General features: G+C 45.5%; 1 protein-coding gene across 7 annotated transcripts in view; it reads right to left on the minus strand.

The window, feature by feature from the left end:
- Positions 1–20,870, minus strand: part of KATNB1 (katanin regulatory subunit B1) — a 637,584-nt gene that overhangs the window by 445,782 nt on the left and 170,932 nt on the right. For all 7 annotated transcript variants that reach the window (XM_078671470.1, XM_078671472.1, XM_078671466.1 and 4 more), the window contains exons 6-7: positions 3,270–3,387; positions 851–951 (exon numbers count right to left, since the gene is read on the minus strand). In XM_078671470.1, coding sequence (XP_078527596.1) covers positions 851–951; positions 3,270–3,387 — 219 coding nt within the window. The remainder of the gene's footprint in view (positions 1–850; positions 952–3,269; positions 3,388–20,870) is intronic.

Here is a 20,870-nt window from a genome sequence, read left to right on the forward strand (position 1 = left end):
GCACTATTACCAAGTGGAGGAGCTACCTTACCTCGTGTCTCAAAAGACTTCTTCGAACAAAAACAATTTGCACACATCCAGACCCAACACTAGATGTCAGGAGTATGCAAAGGATGTGAGTCTACAGCCACACATGCCTCGAATATATATTTTCTTTTTGCAAATACTCAATGTTTGTTCCAATCATGCTGTTTTTGTATATAGGAATTGCATTTCAACATCTAAACAAAATTAGCATGAGGCAGAAGAATTGAGGCAGCAGATTTTGGGGAATACTCCAAGATGGTATCGCTCAAAAGGGCCATAAGAATTCTCCTGGTTCAAGAATAAAAGAAACAAGCCAAAGGGTCTCGAGATAAAAACAAAAACACCTGCCCATCCACTTCAACTGCCAAAACATTCTGAGAACTCTGTGCTAAAGAAAAACAAAGATGGAAAATTAATAGAGAGTTAATGCCTCTCTTGGCGTTATCAATCCACCAGCTCTACTCTTCTGTAAGAACACCAATATATAAAAGGGTACATAAACAAACATAAGTTCTTCAACCCATCTCTAGTACGGTGTGTTCCGAAGGCTGTCACTTAGAAGAATTTAACTGAAAGCCCCTCACTGGGATATTCGTCCACCCGCAGTACAGCTACAAAAATCAAAAAAAGGTACATACAGTACTTGATACCTATCCACTGCTTATTTTAAGTAAGTGTTGCATAAAGACAAAAAGAGGAATAGGGGCACTCTTGGAAATTGGAGAACTTTTTCCTTCACCTGTTGCACCTTAACAGACAGACTGGTGCGCATACCAAAACAAACCATCACCAGTACTGATATACACCTCAGCAAGGAACTCACCTTAATACCAGAGTCCACTGAACCAGAAGCTACAACTTCCGTAAAGGGATGAAAATCCAGGCTACAGATATTGGCTCTGTGCCCTGGTAATGGTCGAACAGCTGATGAAAGAAAAAGACAATGAGATCGTCAACTTTCTACATACCAGGAGCAATAGTTTTTCACTCATTCTGGTCAGCATTCAAAGGGAAGAGGTGGTGGGGGGATGGATGGATACAGGAGAGTGAGCATGTGCATGTGTGCACAGAAGAGGGTGCTTACAGAAGAAAGGAAGAAAGCAAAAGAAGTAACACATCTGCAGCATTTTAGGTATAAATGGTACACAGTGCCAGTAATGGGTCAAAGAAGAACACAGAATTTGGCAAGAGGCAAAACCAGAGAACAAATCTTTGAGCAGTGTTCTTGGACATAAGCAGGACCCTGTGCCTCATGGGAACAGTCCAGCCCGAACTGCCAAACCATGTCTTCCCTGGACCGGAAACAAGCTTCCGAGGACCGGTTTCTGGCATTCCAGCCGTCTTCAGCCCGGCTTGCTTGAATCCAGTGGCAAAGTGAGCAAGGGACTCACGTCTGAGCATACCCTGCCACACGTATGGCGGCCAAAAGCAGTACAAAAGGGGGTGGTGATGGACGGAGCATCTGAATCAATCAAACACTCACACCCAGTCAAAAGATCTGGGTTTAATCCATCACCGTTCTTTAGCCCACTCTGCCACCCCAGTTCAGACATGGCTATATGCAAATCAGTCTGACCCTGTGCCTCATGGGAACAGTCCAGCCCGAACTGCCAAACCATGTCTTCCCTGGACCGGAAACAAGCTTCCGAGGACCGGTTTCTGGCATTCCAGCCGTCTTCAGCCCGGCTTGCTTGAATCCAGTGGCAAAGTGAGCAAGGGGTCTGACTTGGCCTTCTTTCTACCTCACTCAGGGCACTTGTCGAACAAAGCTGGCATTTGGACAATATATAGGTGGCAAAGCTGGTCAAAAAAGACAGCAACTGGAAGAGGAAGACCCCAGACGTTGAGTGAAACACAAATCTCACTGAAAAAACACCAAAAATTGAAGATATACCCAAAAAGGTAGAGCTCAATGCTCCAGGGTCCTGCTAGCAGGAGCCGGAAAAAAGAACTGAAAGTAACTTGCCTTTGGCTGTGCATCATGGGATACCAAGGGTCTCTGGAGGGTTCCTTAAAGGCACGGTATCCCTTTTCCAGACACATAATGGCAATCTATGAGGCTTGTCTGTCCAACCCTTCCTCTCTATCATGCAAAGGATTTTTGTGAAGGGGAGTTTCTTTATGTGTGGTGAAACTCTGTAAAATATGTAAAATTTATTGATAATATTTGGCTAAACTTTTCACTTCAGAATGAAGTGCTGGCCAATGTAGCCTTGTTAATGTCAGGCTGCATTATTTGTCTTTTATTTTCTCTTAAGTGTCTATGCAGGACTGCAGAAGAAGACGACTTAAGAGACTATTTTGATTGCTCCGGGGCACCCGCACATGGGCGGGACTATTCACAGATTATGACTATACACAGAGATCCCCTACTACAGAAGCTTGCATTCAAAATTTGATATTAAAATAAAGTCACTCCATATAATAATAGAACAGCACAGACAATTTCTAGCAGGCGGGTGTACTTAGAACAGGAAAACAGAATTCCTGTTGTCCCAAAGAAAATACACTATTGGTTTGGGTTACTGTAAGCTAAAGACATAGTTAAACCACACTGGGATGTCTAAAGGAACTATAAAAAGTTAAAGAATGGAGAGAAAAGAAACACTAGCAAGTTAAAGTACTGACCTAGCAGCACTGGCAATGAAGTGTAACTTATTTTTAGGTGAAGGTGCACATGACCATACGACATGTCATCATTCACACTGCAAGACAACAAACGGCTGAAGTAGGGTGTCCTACTGCCCCATGCTTTATGTTGTGATGGAAGAAGACAAAAATTCAATAACAGGTGAAGAGGCCAACGAATGAAGAGAGCTGACACAAAGCCCCTTTAGATACATATATGTTGCTGTACTTTTTCTTTATTACTTGTTTTAATTCATTAGGCAGTAAAGCAAAAGAACACACAGTGGGCTCTAGAAGAAGGCAGCTAACTCGAGACACAATAACAGACAATGAGGTACAAGATGAAGGAAGATGTGAAACCTTCTGCAGGAATCGAAAAGTAAAACAGGAGCGGCATGGGATAAAGACAAGTAAACATCAGGGGAGTGGGGACATAGGACTGAACACACTGAGGGGCAAGGAATAAAGTCAGCAAATGTTTCATGAAGCAGACGTCAAAGTCACGAAACACATTGTGAGAGAGCAGGACAAATGGAGAGACATCATGAAGGAGCAATCCGAGCAGACAGTGAGTGCATGAAAAAATAAAGAACAGTGGAAAAGGTAGCACTTGCATTTGGCAGCTTTTAAATCCCACAAACGAAGAGAGCCAGACTGTGACCCTGCAGCGAGCCACTCTTCTGAAACATTGAAACGTAGAGCCTCTACTGGTGTGGTGTGGCCCGTCAGACTCTGAAAAGAAGCAAAGACGTTAAGTTTGTTAAAAATGTAACTATACTTTTCTTCCTGCAGCATTAAAAGTAAACATTACTACTCTCAAGACATAACTTTATTTTGTCAACTAGTATCCATAACTATATCTAAACGCCCTCCATTCCTTCTATCCTTCAATTGCCTACTCCCATCACTCCAAACTCTTGACCACCTCAACTCGCTCCAGGCCCCTTACTATGGAAAGAGAACTCATTTCAGTGCCAGGCCCGATTGCCACTCCATCATAATAGCACCCAACATCATCTGACTCAATAATTCTGAGGTTCTCCGTTCCCTAATCCTGTTAGTTTCAGGAGCTTCAGGATCATTTATATATGAGGCACATGAAGGGACAGCAGGGCTAGCGCCCAGTTCAAAGAGCCATTACAACTGGTACCATGGTCCTCAGAAAGAGACAGAGGATTCCTTAGCCTCAGGCTTGGAATGCTAGCTGAAAGTTAACTGTCCTCCAACCATGTTTAGGTTAGGATACTTCCTTGAATGGCAAAAAACCAGCATCCCATTTCATCCTACCCAGAGTATCAAAGGAATACAGCTAATTATAAACAGGCGTTTCAATTTTTGAGAGACTAGGGAATCCCAAGTCTTGTGAAGAGGACAACAGTTCCTTGTCACTTGTTTTGCTGTGTGTAGCAACAGGTATACAACCCAGTGTCAAGATGCAGGAGGTATGTGATATCTAAAGGTCACCCTAATAGTATCACCTCTGGACATTGTACTAGAGCAGCACCTGTTGACTCCTGCACCAATCACAAAAACCTAATCCCAAAATGCCAGGCTTGAGACATATTCTGAGAATATGTTTGACGATGCCAGTTCCCCCATATTCCCACCAGCAGATGCTGGTTCGCAAGCAACCTATGGCGTAGTTGCTCTCTGAAGTACAGAGCCATCAGTAAAGTATTTTGTAGAGGATTTTGCATGCTGTGGTATGCGAAGAAAAGCTATTTTGCTTAATAGCTATGTTGAACCACTGTTCCTCCACTAGAATGACACAAACTGCTTCTCTCAAACAGCATGGAATGCTAGCAGGGAAGACCCCCCAGTCTGGTGAGTATTTCCCGAAAATGAGATGGGGCATGAAAGGAATCACTCTTCACAAGTAGACTATTCTCAAGAGGCATCAACATCCATGAGGCACCCTCTTTTAGCGGGTGGAAACATTCTCTATGGAAAGCCAAACTCTTGCCTGACATGCTTGTCCAAGGCTGTACCTATGTCAACCATGTCTTCAGCTTTTTTCCATGCCACAAATTCCCATTTTCCCTGATTTAGAGAGAAATCCTAATTTGCTCAAGTAAATGTAAATGTCATGAGATCTCATTGAACCCGGTCCCAAACCTGAGAGTGGATCTCGTTACCAAAGAAATCTAAGGCAGGCAAAAAGATGCACTTGTGGAATCAAGGACATTTCTCACAGTGGCTACGATGATAAAGGTATGGATTATTCTTATATAGTCTGTCAATTGGGGCAATTGTACTGCCTGATAGAGTTTGACACAGGACTCTCAATCCTTCCTCTCGTGTTGAGCATGCACTTGGACTGTCCTCTCCTAAACTTCTCTTGGCTCTCACAGCATAGTCCATGCAGATATAAGCCACAGAAGGAGTGTCTAGAACATATAAAGGACGTTGGGGAGAACTAACATGTTCAAGGCTGCAATACTACCAATCCCTGATAATTAATAAAAGGTCCTAGCCAGCAGCGCCAGTTTTAACAGTTTTATAGTGGGATTGTGAAATTGCTCTATTCCGTCATGGAGGCAGCATGTAAGGGTGATTCCCAGATAGTGCACCTACCTGCACATGTGAAACTGCATGGAGTACACTAAAGGGTTCTACTTCTCAAGCTTATAGTCACGTTGAGAACTTTTGAGTTTATTCACATTAACTTAGTTGCACTCAGGGAAGTATCCAGATCATCCATCAACACAAAGACGCCATAGGTGAATGTGGTCAATATAAGCTCATCATACCCAATGTAATCCCGCCAATAACTGAATTGGCCCTTATATGTTAAGCAATGAGTTCTTTTGTGAAGGTATAGCCTTGCCATTTTTCTTGCCAACCCGAACTGGTTTCAAGGGTATTCGATTCACTCTTCTCCTAACCCATGGTATCGGATAGTTCCCCAGACTCTTTGACAACAATGTGCTCTCTGTGAATGGCCAATACCCTCAAGCAAATCCTTTTTCAGCATCCAGTGATAGCACCATTCCCGTTCTACTGCCTCCTTTGATAAGGTCAATAAGGTGCAATGCCTACTTAGCGTTATGGCCAGAATGCTTACCAACTATAAACAAGATTGGAACTGTGTTAAGTAGAGATGGCCTATAGGGTGCACACACAGCAGTGTCCTTCTCAAGCATCAGTACTAAAGAGATAATTTCCTCGTTTATAGAGGGGTAACTTATGCATTTGGTCAGCCCCATTAAGCACCACCAACAAAATGCCCAAAAGGTTTTGGGCAATCAACTATAAAACCCAACTGAGAACCTACCTGCACCTTTGAACATCTTGAGGGTGCCTATGGCCACCATGACCTTCTCCTTTTCTAAATGGGCATCAACCTTTGCCCTATCCTCAGGGGATATTTTTAGTAACACTACCACGTTTATAAACTGTATTCAACGTAGAATAATTTTCTCCAACTACTCTTACTCACTTCACCTTTATCATTCTGGTCCAGGCATTGTTTAATCTCTTTCCAATGCTCTGAAGGACCGCATGGTCTTTGAGCAGGAGTTTTGATTCCTCTTCCATGCAGTTTCAGAATTAATACAGTGCGCATGAGAAACGCATGTGATCTAACAATGTTACCAATCGCTAGTATAACTCCTCAGGGATGCTCAAAAGCCTCTTCCCTAATGCTAAATGATCTAGCTTGGCAAAGATTGTTGTGGGATGCTGAATAATGGGTTGACTCCACCTTAAAAGAATGCCTGATGACACAAACTGTTGATGAGCCCTAAACCGTTCAGCAAGATCTTCCATGCTAAAAACATAACACAGGAGCCCCCAAATATAAGCTTTGTCCATAAGTGGGTGCATCACTAAATTAAAATCGCCACCAAATCTGTAAAAGTGTGTATGGCAGTGTGGATACTTCCTACCACTAATTTAGTGTACAGACTGAGGCCAACATGAGGCAAGATCTCCCCAGTAAGACTGTCTAATCACCAGCCATCTTCCCTACTTGTTGTCATCTTTGTGATCTTCGACTGAATCAAATCCTTATCCCAGTAACATTTCCACTCACTCCACCTTCTTAGTGTAGTATGAATGAAGTTGCTGCAGGAAACAATTAGTGTACGAGAGTGTCCCTTTTTAGGTCTCGCCTAGCTGTGGTAAATAAATAATTAATTACCGATACTATTTTTCTATACATTAACTATAACAGATAGCTCAATAAATAAGAGGCAGGATCCGTGATATCTGAGTCAGAATGGCTTTAATCGGATGGCTCGAGCCTAAAGACCATGATGTGGCATGTAATGGAATGGAATGGCAGCTGCCTCTTATTTATTGAGCTATCTGTTATAGTTAATGTATAGAAAAATAGTATCGGTAATTAATTATTTTTTTACCACATAAAATGGCGCCCGAATAGGGACGAGCCCCTTCCCCACGCGCCGGCGATGTAACGCAGGCCCCCTGACCCTTCTACAGCCGTGACGGACCCCTACTGTGCACGTGCAGATATTTCTGCTTCAAGTCTCCCTCAGGCCCACGGAGGAGACGGAGACTGCGGTCCGGCATCCAGACGAGGCGGTGAGGAAGGCGGATCGTCCCGACCAGAGCCCAAGCCGAGAGAGCAAGGTCCGAGGTATCCGGAGGCCCACCTGTTTCCGAAGCCCGAGGCGCATGCGTAGTGCGTAGGAGTAACCAGACATCGTAGCAGTCCAGTCCAGTCTGAGGCCTTCAGTTTGCTTCCCGGTGAGTACCGTTGCTGGGGGTATCTAGACGGGTTCATTAATAAGTGCCCGGTCCGACGGGTTTGGGTACACAGATCCGGTCCGACGTGTTCACCTAGGTGGATACGGTATGACGTGTCTCTTTAGGAGACCGGTATGTTCTGTACTGTTTTAGCAGTGCATCCAGTAATTCTAGTAAGTCTGTTCTCGAGAAATTCAAGCATTATGTTTTCAATGTATTAGGTAGTATTCTGTTCGAACTGTTATTAATGTGTTCTTGATGTCGTGGTATGAGTGATTGTTTTGCTATTTCATTACTGTGTTCATTGTGTTCAAGTTCAAGTACGGTTCAAATATGCCGCTGTTTTCGAAGTTACGTCAGATAAAAACCAGAAAAGGGTTACTCGAAGAATCAGTTCCTGTCCCTCCCAGGGACAGTCCTGGACATTTCATGTATCATAAGCATGGCTTAGATGCCATACTGTATCTAGATTTATGGGTGGACTACACCAAAGATCTCGAACAGAAATATAGATGGCCTGTGTCAGGAACATGGGATGCCGAGTGCATCATGAGAGTAGAAGAAGCATTATGGAAAAAGAAAGCCAGACAATCCCAGAAAGATGCCATAGAATTATGGCGAAAAGAATCGCATAAAAGAACAGAAAAGGAATTCAGAAAAGCCGAATTAAGTAGAGAATCCTCAGAAAAAGCCCAAGAAAGGGAATTACTAGAAGAAGGTGAACGAGTTAGAGCAGAACAGTCAGACCGACAGAGAAATGCCCTTATTAAGGGTATGTATCCTCTTCTCGCCGAGGGCTTGCCTAAAGCGACCCCGGAAACGTCCTGTAATTTACCACCACCCTTGGTCCCGACTAAGCTACGTCATAAACCGACTGCAGCTGAAATTTTTCTTTCTTCCTATTTAGACGACACTGTCCCAGAATATGCTAATACGAATCCTACCCCGCCTGTTCAACCTCAGCACCCTGTTAATAATGTAATTACTGTGCCTCCAGCCGTTGGTCCCGGGAATCCTGTCCATGTGCCAGTACCCCAGGACCAACCCACTTTACGTACGCCTGCTTTACCAGTCACGTTACCAGTAGCCGCACATTCAGTATTAATTGACGATTCCAGTTCAGGAGGGGCAGGGGGAGGTATTCCTATCACCCCGCCTCAAACAAAGCGCCTGACGCTGAGAGATGCAGCGTTACAACGGACCCCGAAAGTGACTACGTACGAAGCCCTCAGAAAATATTTCAATGAGTGCGGATCTGATTGTAGATATGATCCAGTACCAGGTGAAGATAGTATGATAATATATTCCATACGCTTACGACGAGTTGCAAGCTTCTTGGTTACCATATCAAATATGAAAGAACATCTAGACAGAATATATCATTTCATCCGAACAGGGGAGAAACCAGAAAGTATTCACGAAGCTATGGTACACATAAAAGTCGAGATTCAAGGCATGATTTTGCAATTTTTAATAAATTGTTTAATAAGAGAACAGGATCATCCTGATAAAAATCCAGAAGAGATGAGAGTCCTGACCAGATGGAGTGACAATATAGCAGAAGGAAAACACAAGACACAGAATAGTATAGAAACCATGTACAGAAAGATTCGTAAAGAAATTATAGGCATACACGAGAGGGAGAAAGCAAGAATAATAGCAGAGAAAGAGAATGACTCTTCAGACGAAGAGGTAGACAACGAGAATCCCACCAGAATAGCATATGTAGGTAGGACGAGACCTTCTGATAGACACACACGCCTAGACTACAAGAAAGCTTTTCCTCCTCCCGTACCAGAACAGTGTTCTCTTGAACAATTATTCCAGGCTACCGATAAAGTTCTGAAATTACGAATTGGTTACAGTAAACTTAGTACCATGCATGAACAAGAACTAGCCCGATCAGCAGTCCAATGGACTAATGATTCTACCACGTTTCCAGACGAAGTAGTGGCTCAAATGTTTCTGAAGCTTCCCCCAGCCGAGCAGCGACTGGTGGGTATGTACATGATCCAGCACCTCATTACACTGTACGAGAGTCAGCACTCTGATCCAGGTCCTTTATATAATGTATTGAACGAGTTACTCCTAAACAGAAGGAAAGGCCTAGGTACCGATTTGATTAGCGTCATTTTAGAACAGCGCCACAAATACAGAACGTTTCTGACTCCGCATTTTGTTCCTGTTTCACCCCCTTTCTACATAGACAGAATCCGTTGCGAGAAGTACATCCTGTTAAAGGAACGGGGGGTGCGCTCGAACGAGTATTTGTTTACACCCCTATAACGAAAATAGAACTACTAGAAATGAAAAAGTTAGTGCCCTGTCACGATAAAGATCCAGCAGGGTTCCACCGAGAGTTAAAAGACATGCTCCGTATGGGAGAATACACGTATCCTGATATCATCAAAATGTTAAAGGTCCTGTTGCCTGCGGGCATATATGAAAAACTTAAAGAAAAAGAATGGGAGGTGGGAGAGAAAAAGATTGACTGGACCGCGTTAGAGAACGAAGATAACACACGAGTCCCAGGTACTGGTCTTGGGGATAAAGCCAAAGAATTGCCCGAGTTGTTAATACTAGTCTTGCCAAGATTACTAGCCACGAAAAAGGAAGACTGGGACGCCATCTCAGCCTGTAAACAGAAGCAAGACGAAGACACTAGTGATTTTTATTCCAGATTTGAGAAATGTTTCATTATTAATAGCGGTCTGAAAACAAGTAGTGAGTCGTATCCACATCTTTTTGTTACCAAACTAGTTGAGAATTCTTTACCAGAAGTTAAAAATCGAGTATTGAAAGTCGAGAGTACATGGCAAGCTAATACCCCGTCCCAAATGCTACAGATGTTACAGTATCACCAGAACAGAATCAGGGAAGAGCAAGAACACGAAAGAAGACGTATGAAAGACACGAAAATGAAAGTACTAGTTGCACAGTCTGTTCCATCAGATAGTCAGAAGAGGGGTACGAATCAAACTAGTCATTCTGCAGCTCCCGTTAAAGGGACATGCAATTACTGTAAACAGCCAGGTCATTATATAAACGAATGTGCAGTTCTGAAACACAACATAGCTACAGGTAAGACGAAAGAGAGACCGCGTCCTCCTAGACAAGAACATGTTCCGCAAAATACGCAACCACCGCAGAACGCAAAACAGACAGTTACAGTACCGCAGCCTATAGCTGCCACACAACACGTTACACAACAGATGTACCAGTACGCACAGTCAGATTATCCAGAATATCAGCAGTATTCATGAAATAGCCTAGAGAGGGAAGTTGGCTTGCCTCTCATCGAGATTCCTGTAGACCAAGAGGGTCCCTATGTACACAGTCAAGTATTAGGGAAAGACAGAAAATTTCTGATTGATACAGGGGCAAGTAGGACTACCATCAGTCATGACGAGGTTCCAGGGGCTCCACTCTCAGGCTCAAGAAATGTTTCCCTGGGATTTTCAGGAAAGCCGATTGTTAATGAAATATCGAAACCAGTTTCCCTAGAAGTAGGTCCATTGTCCCGAACTACAGACTTGTTACTTACGAAATCCTGTCCTGAAAATTTACTGGGTATCAAAACATTGAAAGAGTTAGGTGCCGTAATATGCTGCTCTCCGGAAGGAGTGAGATTGTTTTTACGTGATTTTAAAGGTCATTTTGTGTTACGTGATTTTGATCCAAGATTACTGAATGTACCACAGCATTTATGGGCGCAAGGTCCAACTGATGTAGGTTGTATGCATATTACACCATATCGTGTCACTCTGAAACAAGGTGTTGTATTACCACGAATCCGACAGTACAAGTTACCCCCTGAGGCTGTAGCAGCCTTATCAAAAATAATTGACGAGCTCATTGCTCAAGGAGTAGTTGTAGAAACTGACTCCAATGTATGTAATTCTCCTATCATTCCGATTTTTAAACGTACTGACCCAAATGCACCTCCAGTTTATCGATTAGTGATTGACCTTCGAGAACTCAATAAATGTATCATACCCCAGTACCCTGTGGTTCCAGATATTTCTTCCCTATTGACTACCATTGATTCTGAAGCTACGTTCTTTACTGTTATTGATCTCAAGAACGCATTCTTTAGTGTCCCCATCCATCCAGACAGTCAGTTTCTTTTCGGTTTCTGTTTAAATGGAAGAAGCTATAAATTCACACGAGCACCTCAAGGTTTCACAGAAAGTCCTAGTATTTACAGTCAAGCACTTAAAAGACAACTAGACAGTATTCACATGCCAACTGACACTGCCCTGCTCCAGTATGTCGATGATCTATTGATCACAGCCCGTACAGAACGTGACTGCGAACGTGCGTCACTGACAGTCTTGTATTTTCTGGCAGAAATGGGGCACAAGGTGTCCCCTTCCAAACTGCAATTCTGTGTCCAGCAAGTGGTATACCTTGGACACTTACTGTCCAAGAGGGGTAGACAGTTGACTCCAGACCGTATCCAGTTAATAGCACATCTTCCACAGCCCAAGACACAGAAGGAGGTACGAGCTTTTATCGGCCTCACTTCTTACTGCAGACAATGGATCCCTCAGTACGCATATCTAGCCAAACCACTGATACAGTTAACGACACAGGAGGCAGCCACATCGACTGTCCTCCCTTGGACCCAGGAACATACACTTGTTTTCAATGAGTTAAAGAAAGCTTTATGTAACGCACCTGTGTTAGCGACACCAAACTACAGTAAGCCTTTTACACTTTTTGTCACTGAACGTGATGGTACAGCATTGTCTGTTTTCACACAAGATCAAGCAGGACAACACAAGCCTTGTGCTTATTTTTCTAGCACATTAGATCCAGTAGCCCAGGCTCTGCCTGCGTGCCTCAAGTCAGTTGCAGCCACAGCTCTAGCTATCAGACAAAGTGATTCCATAGTGTTAGGACACTCCCTGACAGTACAAGTGCCACACTCCGTGGAAGTTCTTTTAAACCGAACACAGACTCAGCACCTGACAATAGCACGTTTAACAGGATATGAACTGACACTGTTTCAGCCACACATAGAAATCAGACGCTGCAACATTTTAAATCCTGCTACACTGTTACCCTCGATTACATCAAACCCTGCCACACATGACTGTGTGGAAGTTATTAACACCATGACAAAGCCAAGACAAGACTTGACGGACATTGCATTATCTGATCCAGACCTGACACTTTATGTGGATGGTTCATGTATGAGAACAAGTACAGGAGAGTTAGTAGCCGCATATGCAGTGACTACTGAAACTGAAGTCATAGAAACACATCGTATTGACACCCTGTCTGCTCAAGCAGCAGAGCTCATTGCTCTGACCCAAGCCTGCATACAAGCCAAGAACCTGAAAGTAAACATATATACAGATTCATGTTATGCATTCGGAGTCGTTCACGACTTTGGAGTACTTTGGCAAGAAAGAGGTTTCATGACCTCTCATGGAGCCAAGATTCAGCATGGCCCCCTCATTCAAGCTCTATTAGAAGCAATACATTTACCGACAGCCATTGCCATTATGAAGTGCAAAGCACATACGAAAGCCACTGACACCATTTCCCAGGGTAACGATCTAGCAGATCGAACAGCCAAGCTTACAGCTCAGACTCCAGTCATTCCAGTAAACATGACAAAAACAGACGTTCCAGACCAGACGACTTGTATAACAGTCAAGGACCCTACACAAGATGTACTAGACATACAGACACATGCTACCCCAGACGAAATCAAGCAATGGTCTGAACAAGGAGGGGTCCAGACAGATCAGGGATGGTTGACGAAGGGGAAGGCCACATGGTTTCTCCCCGACTCTATGGTTCAAGTCATTATTAATACCGCACATAGTCCAGCAAATTTAGGAGAGAAAGCCATGTTAGACAGCATCCAGAATATTTGGTTTAACAAGCATTTACGAGCAGCAGCCAAGCAGAAAGTGCGTACCTGCATGATCTGTTGTCAGTTCAATCCAGGTAAAGGTGTTCCGGTGGAACAAGGTGGATTCCATCCTCCTGACCACCCTTTTGAAGTCCTCCAGATGGATTATATTCAGATGGATCGATGTCGAGGTTTCAAGTACGTCCTCGTAGTAGTATGCGCTTTGTCCAGATGGACCGAAGCATATCCAGTTCCAGATTACACTGCCGCGACCACTGCCAGGCAGTTGGTTCATGAGTTTTTCCCACGCTATGGTTTGCCCAGGGTCGTGTATTCAGACAACGGCCAGCCATTCTCATCCGAACTCATGAAACAAGTATCTCTTCTGTTAGGGTACCAGTGGAAGTTCCACTGTGTGCGACATCCCGAGGCAGCTGGCCTCGTCGAGAGAAATAATCAAACTCTGAAAATCCGCATTGCAAAAGTTTGCGCAGAGAAAGGCGTCGATTGGATGGTAGCCCTGCCAGTCGCCCTTTTTTACATGAGAATGGTCGCTCACTCCCGTTCAGGTCTGTCCCCTTTCGAGGTTGTATTCGGTCGTCCCCCGAACATGTGGGGTACACCTATGCCACGTAAAATTACTGATGTTGACAGTAATATGCTGACAGATTACCTAGCTTCCTTGATGTCTGCACTACTCTCTTGTCGTTCACAGGTCGCGGCTGCTTTTCCAGACAACACCCAAGTGAAACCGCACGAGGTCATTCCAGGCGACCTCGTTCTAGTGAGGAACTTTGATCGTTCAAGTCCGCTGGAGCCCCGCTGGAAAGAGCCGAAGCTTGTTCTGATGACCACAAGGACCGCCGTCAAAGTGGAGGGCCGCAAGGGATGGCTCCACTCCAGTCACGTTAAACGTTTTCATGGACTCCGTCCAAAGACTTTTTTCAAGGACTGCCCCGATACTGACTCTAAACTCTCCCTGTTAGAGAAAACTCCGCAGCAGGAGTATAAAATGAAATTGAGGTCTAGCAAGTCAGACAGTTTAATTGTTTAAGTCCCTCTCGGGTGAAGCGGTTAGACAGGTTCCTGACATGTATGAGATAGACCCCCATAGTGAGAGAGTTAGACGAAACTCCAAGAAAATACGTAATTGTAAGAATCTGCGCAGCAGATGTGTTATTACGTTATTGTTTATGTTATTTCTGAGTCTTACGATCACATGTATAAGTTACGTTTTACATGTATTTTTTCCTCCTCTTGATTCACATGTACATCTTTCCTCTAATAATACAGTAGAGCACACTTTTAGTGAACTACCTCCTCACGAGTTATCCTATCGACTTGCCATGCGCAACAATACTTTTATCCGAATGTTACACTATTCACACCAGACTAACAATGCCACTAATTGTTGGGTGTGTGGTCGACTCCCCCCTTACCAGACACCGAAGGGAGTTCTGCCACTCTTTCCCTATCCGTTTTCACACAATGGTTCGTGTGGAGCATGGTTTACGATAATATCATCCCTAGACGATAAGTCCCTTCTGAATAGAACATGTTTCCCAGACAAGGACGGTCTTTCCCATAGGACAGGGTTAGATCTAGAAAATGAAGTATATGATCTAGGTAATTTCTACTCGAACTTCATGGTTTTGAATGTTCAGTCCGAGACTACTCCAGACTTGCCTGCTATTACAGTTCTACCAGTAAAAGGCGAATTATGTGTTAGAAAGAATGGTTCAGTACATCTAGGACACAGTGATTGTACTACTGTGGTCGAGTATAGTGACAGTGGGAAATCTACTTTCAAAGCCTCACGTCATTCATATTTTGTATGTGGTCAGACCGCATATGTACGTCTGCCCCTAGATTGGGATGGAACATGTTACATTGCCTTCCTACTGCCACCAGTTTTCCTAGCCCCATCCGATTATCATCGAAATACACATCTAGTACACGTCAGACATAGAAGGGAGATCGAGTCCCCAATTGTCGATCAAACTGAAACTGCCTTAGAACAGTATACAGACTTCAATAAAGGTTTCTTTTTCTTCATAGGACCTATCCAGAATAGTAAGCTAATACGTAGGTTAACCAGAACCCTTGAAGCAGTAGTGAATGAGACTACTTCCGCTCTAGGTAACTTAACAGAAGAACAGTCTGCTATGAGATTTGTTGTTCTTCAGAACCGCCTCGTTCTTGACGTCATACTGGCCGATAGGGGCGGAGCTTGTAGAGTCATCGGATCTAGTTGTTGCATTTTCATTCCTAATAACGCACCGTCTGTTTATTCAGCTATAACCAGACTTCATAAGATAGCCCATCAGTTGCACCAGAATCCAGGCACCTGGACATGGTCCGGTTGGCTCTGGAGTATAATATCTGCTTGGGGATGGAAAGTATTGTCATTCCTAGGAATAGTAGTAATGATCATATTCAGTTGTTGTCTATGTTTACAATGTGGCCCTGCGATTTGCGGCTTGTGCGCTACCTCTTGTATTCCAAGTCCTAAGTCCCATTCCAAGAAGATTCGAGACGAGCAAATGATGCTCTATGAACAGATAGATGGTCTCATGAATATTGATGTTTCCTGAAGGAAACGTAGGGAACAAGGAGGGAATGAGGAAAATTGAATTTTGCCCTGTCATGTATCCCTACGTGTTCCCCATTATATGCTATATGTGCATGTACGATATGCATATTTATCCCTTGACCGAATAAAGACGCATTTATAGTTGTGTCCAACGTTAGTATGCCAGTTATCCAGTCCTCCTGAAAGCAACGTGAATTAGGCTTCTAGGCCTATGTTGCCAACGTCTTTACATTGTGCACGTTAAATCATCGAGTTACACCCGTCTCTAGGCCTCACAGGGCCCGGACCCTAGATTCAAGCTTCAAGTCCTCTGAATCACTCCGAGGAGCGATGCAGCCCCTCCCGTATTCCTGACCCTTCACTTACTTCCTGCCAAGCAGCGCGGTGCCCGGCCTGGCCTGCCTGCCTGTCTGCCAAGAATATGTTATGCCTCTAGTTATCAGTTCAGCTCCCCGGCTTCACATTCCTAAGCTAACGAACCGCATAAACATCTTCAGCTATAGTCTAGTCTTCCTGTCTCCATGCAAGAGAATTACTGAATTAATATCCATAGAAGATTCATAGCACACGCAATCCATGTAGAATATATGCATGCACCAGCCTTAGTGTCAAGTAGCCTTTACCCTGATGACATTTAGATCCTATCAACATGTACTCCAAACACAAGATATCAGATATGCTATAGGTACATGTCGTCCTGACATCCCAGACTTTAGTCTCCTCTTCTAGTGCTAGAAGTCAGAGCCCCCAGCTCTCCCCAGTTACACGTCATGGCCCGTTTGCGCGCACCAGTAGGTTAAAGGTTCCAGCTGCCCAGGTAGCCCCCTCCATGTATCCACCCATTTATGACACTTCTGTGACGTTTACATCACATGTCTTCGTGCACGCCTTCTTTGTACGCCCATATGTTCTTATCTTACGTTTGTCACTTGTTACGCCTACTGTATGCAATACAATTGTACTGTTTTACTATATATACTATGTAATGTTGATGAGACGTTGCAGCTGCCATTCCATTCCATTACATGCCACATCATGGTCTTTAGGCTCGAGCCATCCGATTAAAGCCATTCTGACTCAGATATCACGGATCCTGCCTCTTATTTATTGAGCTATCTGTTATAGTTAATGTATATGCGCTGCTCGCAAAGCAAGACTTATTGTCGTTGTGTAGGTTGCGAAGTGGGACATTAGAAGTGCACAAGCTTAATAAACCCATTGCAGACAATGGGTGTGAACGCGCGCTTTAGCAGACATGAGCTGGGAATGCGCACGTCTGTTCGCGCGACCCCCCACGCTTTCACTACTCACGAGCGAGTGTGCGAGCCTCAGACCACGCTGGTATTGTAGAGGTTAGTTAGCTCACTGTTTGCTACTTAACTCGCTGTTTTTTCTCTGCATGTTTTCACAGTGCCTTCATGCCTACACAGGCAGCACACGGCTGCAACATTCTTTTTTCAGTCGCAGCCTCGCCCCTTGCTCTTTGCTCCTTGCTCCTCGCTCCTTGCGTGTCAATGTTTATTGTGCAACAGAAAAAAGACGGAAGCAACAGAGTTCACGGACCTCTGACGGGCATGTTTAAAAACAGCACCGTGCCCACTCACCGCTCCCCCAGCGCCACACGTCTGATCGGCTTCACCAGTCTGCTCTGTAGCCTTGTACTGTATGTCTGTGCATACCCGGCTCTGATGCCTGTAACCCTGAACCCCCCACCGCGCACACACACACACACAGACGCACGCGCTAGGCTTTGCCTCCATGGTTTCAATCACTTACTCCCTCCACCGACACGGCTTTGCTGTTCCAGCTTTTTACCTTCCTTCGCACCCAGGGCTCTGCCGCTGTGTCCAATCATAACCCGTTTCCTCCCTCGTTCCTAGCCCACCCACCCTAACAGTACACTACCCTCTCTACTCTACCCGTCCCAACCGTGTTCTCTCGTCTGTGCCAGTCCTTTTTAGGGCTCGGACTCCTCCCCCTGAAGGGGAGGAGTTAGAGAACTAATGTTAAAGGAGAAAAAAAAAGAAGAAGAGGGCCTTGGAGAGAGAAATTCCAGACATTCCGTAGGGTTTTCTGTCATCTGGTCAGTGATTCGTCTTCCCTGTGCTGTGTATGTAGTAGCCTTGAAGTGATAGGCTGTAAGTAATGTACGCGTGCCCGATGTGGCATTTTGTGTGCGAGAGCGAGCATGGCAGAGTGATTAATCTTAATTACGAGCAGTCAGAGTGCCCGTGTAATGCAAGCCAGATGATGCGAACGCGTTCACAGCGGTGAGCGCGTTCAATGTTAAATGACGAGAGGCAGCAGGCGAGGCTCACAGAAGATGACTCATACATGTAATGCAATCCAGATGGTGCGAGCGCGTTCACCATGGCATTGCATACAGAAAGTCATAAACACACACACACATGGCCGTGGCATCATGTTACAGTTGGCACGCGCACCGGGCGGGAAGCGGTGGAGGTCGTGCAGCTTTAAAAGTGGTTTTAAGGGCCTCGGTGTTTGTTTGCGCCTCCTGTGGGTGGGTGCAAGTCCGAGCATATTTATTCAGGGCGGGCTAATCGTTTGTGCATTGACACGTTTACAAGGCAGCATTTGGTGGGAGAACTGATACAGACAATTAATCCGTGACACTGGGTGCCCTCCCGAACCCCCAATGCACATTGCCAAGTCCGCTCCAGGGCTCGAGCTGGCAGCTACACCCATGTGCAGCTAAAGGGGCTTTCATGGGGCAAGGGGTGGGGGGTGAATGGGCCGGTTCAGGCCGAGCCCCCTCCTCTGTGGCGCTCAATGATGGAGTGAATTTTACAGCACTTAAGCAGCGCCGGGAACGGCCCTCTGAATGGGCCGACAGAGTGGGAGGGGGCGGCGGGGCTGGGGGGAGGCAGAGGGCACCCTTTATAGAAAAGCAATCGTTTGTACACATGAAAGCCGGGGGTCGCCCCGCGGAGGCCTCAAAAGGAAAGGGCATGAGAAAAAGTCCAGCCGGACTAGACGCCCAGAAGCGAGAGAGGCCGCAGAGAGAGCTATAAATAAACTCAGATCTGGATTAAAACATGATATTGTGGGTGTGTGTTCCCTAAAAACTGGAAGAGTCGTCAGAGGCGTAATTGAAGAAAAGACACATTTCGGTGATGTACGAATGATGCATTTCATGGAGTGACGTATGGATAATCATCATTTTCACAGCCCTGCTGGTAATGCGGCTGCACGTAATGCTGTAAGTGCTTTAGTTACCTTTGGTTTAGTGGAGGAAATTTGAACGCAATGGTCTGTGACTAGGTGGCGTTGACTATTAGCGCTTGAATCTAGAGTGCCTGGGCTTCGAAGCGCTGCTTTGTGCGTCACCTGCATGTTTGCCGCGCATAGATCAGGGCTGACACATGTTCGAGATGAGGGGGCACTGCGGGTCCGAGGGTGACCCTTGCGGTCTAGGGAGGGGGTCACAGTAGGGAGAGACGTAAAGAGAGGCTGGAGAGACAGGCAGAGTCAGTCCAGCAGAGACTGTATATTGAATGACTCTCGGTTTTCAGTCTCTCTATGAGAGCCAAGCTCAAAGGCAGCAGGAAGGCCGAACTGCAGGAGCACCGCCCCTTACCGGAGATGACCTCGGTCCAGAGGACTCTAGTGATTGGTTGATGATAGTTCTGGCATCCATAACTGTGATTGCAGGTGGCAGACAGACACCTATCTAGCAGGACAGTAGAATATATCACAGAGGGACTCTCTTACAGGTCAGGGGCTGACACCTCACATGTGAGGCAGAATATGCTTCCCAGCTCAAGCAGCAGATAGCTCCGAGGAAGAGGTGTGGCGCCGCGGCCAGGGCGACTGACGCTGGAATCTGGGGACCACGGTTCGATCCCCGGCTCCGGCGGCAGGTTAGCCCAGCACCATGTGACTCTGGGCAATAGCTCGCTTAATCTTCCCGACGGCCCCCAGCGCCTAGAGACCCTTACGGGTGATTGTGCGCTTTACAAATGTGGACTTTACTTTACTTTAGTTCAGGAACCAGACACCTTACATGTGACACAGCAGACAGCACACAGGTAAGACCGCAGATGCCTCATAGGTGAGGCAGCAGATACCTCACAGGTCAGGGACCGGATACATCACAGATGAGACAGCAGATACTCACAGGTGAGGAGGCGGATACCTCACAGGTGATGCAGCAGATACCTCACAGGTGAGACAGAAAATACTCACAGGTAAGACAGCAACCACTTCACATGTGAGATAGCAGATACCTCACAGGTGAGACAGCAGATACCGCACAGGTGAGGAGGCTGATACCTCACAGGTGAGACCGCAGATGCCTCATAGGTCAGGGACCTGATACATCACAGATGAGACAACAGATACTCACAGGTGAGGAGGCGGATACCTCACAGGTGAGGAGGCTGATACCTCACAGGAGTGGAGGCTGATACCTCACAGGTGAGGAGGCTGATACCTCACAGGTGAGACAGAAGATACTCACAGGTAAGACAGCAACCACTTCACATGTGAGATAGCAGATACCTCACATGTGAGGCAGAATATGCTTCCCAGCTCAAGCAGCAGATAGCTCCTAGTTCATGAACCAGACACCTTACATGTGACACAGCAGACACCACACAGGTGAGACAGCAGATACCTCACAGGTCATGGACCTGATACCTAACAAGTGAAGCAGTAGATACTCACAGGTGAGACAGCAAATACTTCACAGGTGAGATAGCAGATACCTCACAGGTGAGGCAGAAGATACCTCACAGGTGAGGAGGCTGATACCTTACAGGTAAGGGGCCTGATACCTCACAGGTGAGGAGGCAGATACCTCACAGGTGAGGAGGCTGATACCTTACAGGTAAGGGGCCTGATACCACACAGGTGAGGAGGCAGATACCTCACAGGTGAGAAGCCTGATACCTCACAGGTGATGCAGCAGATACCTCACAGGTGAGGCAGAAGATACCTCACAGGTCAGGAGGCTGATACCTCACAGGTGAGACAGCAGATACATCCCAGGTCCTGGACCTGATACCTCACAAGTGAAGCAGA

The sequence above is a fragment of the Lissotriton helveticus genome, chromosome 12, assembly GCF_964261635.1.
Source record: "Lissotriton helveticus chromosome 12, aLisHel1.1, whole genome shotgun sequence".
Lineage (NCBI taxonomy): Eukaryota > Metazoa > Chordata > Amphibia > Caudata > Salamandridae > Lissotriton > Lissotriton helveticus.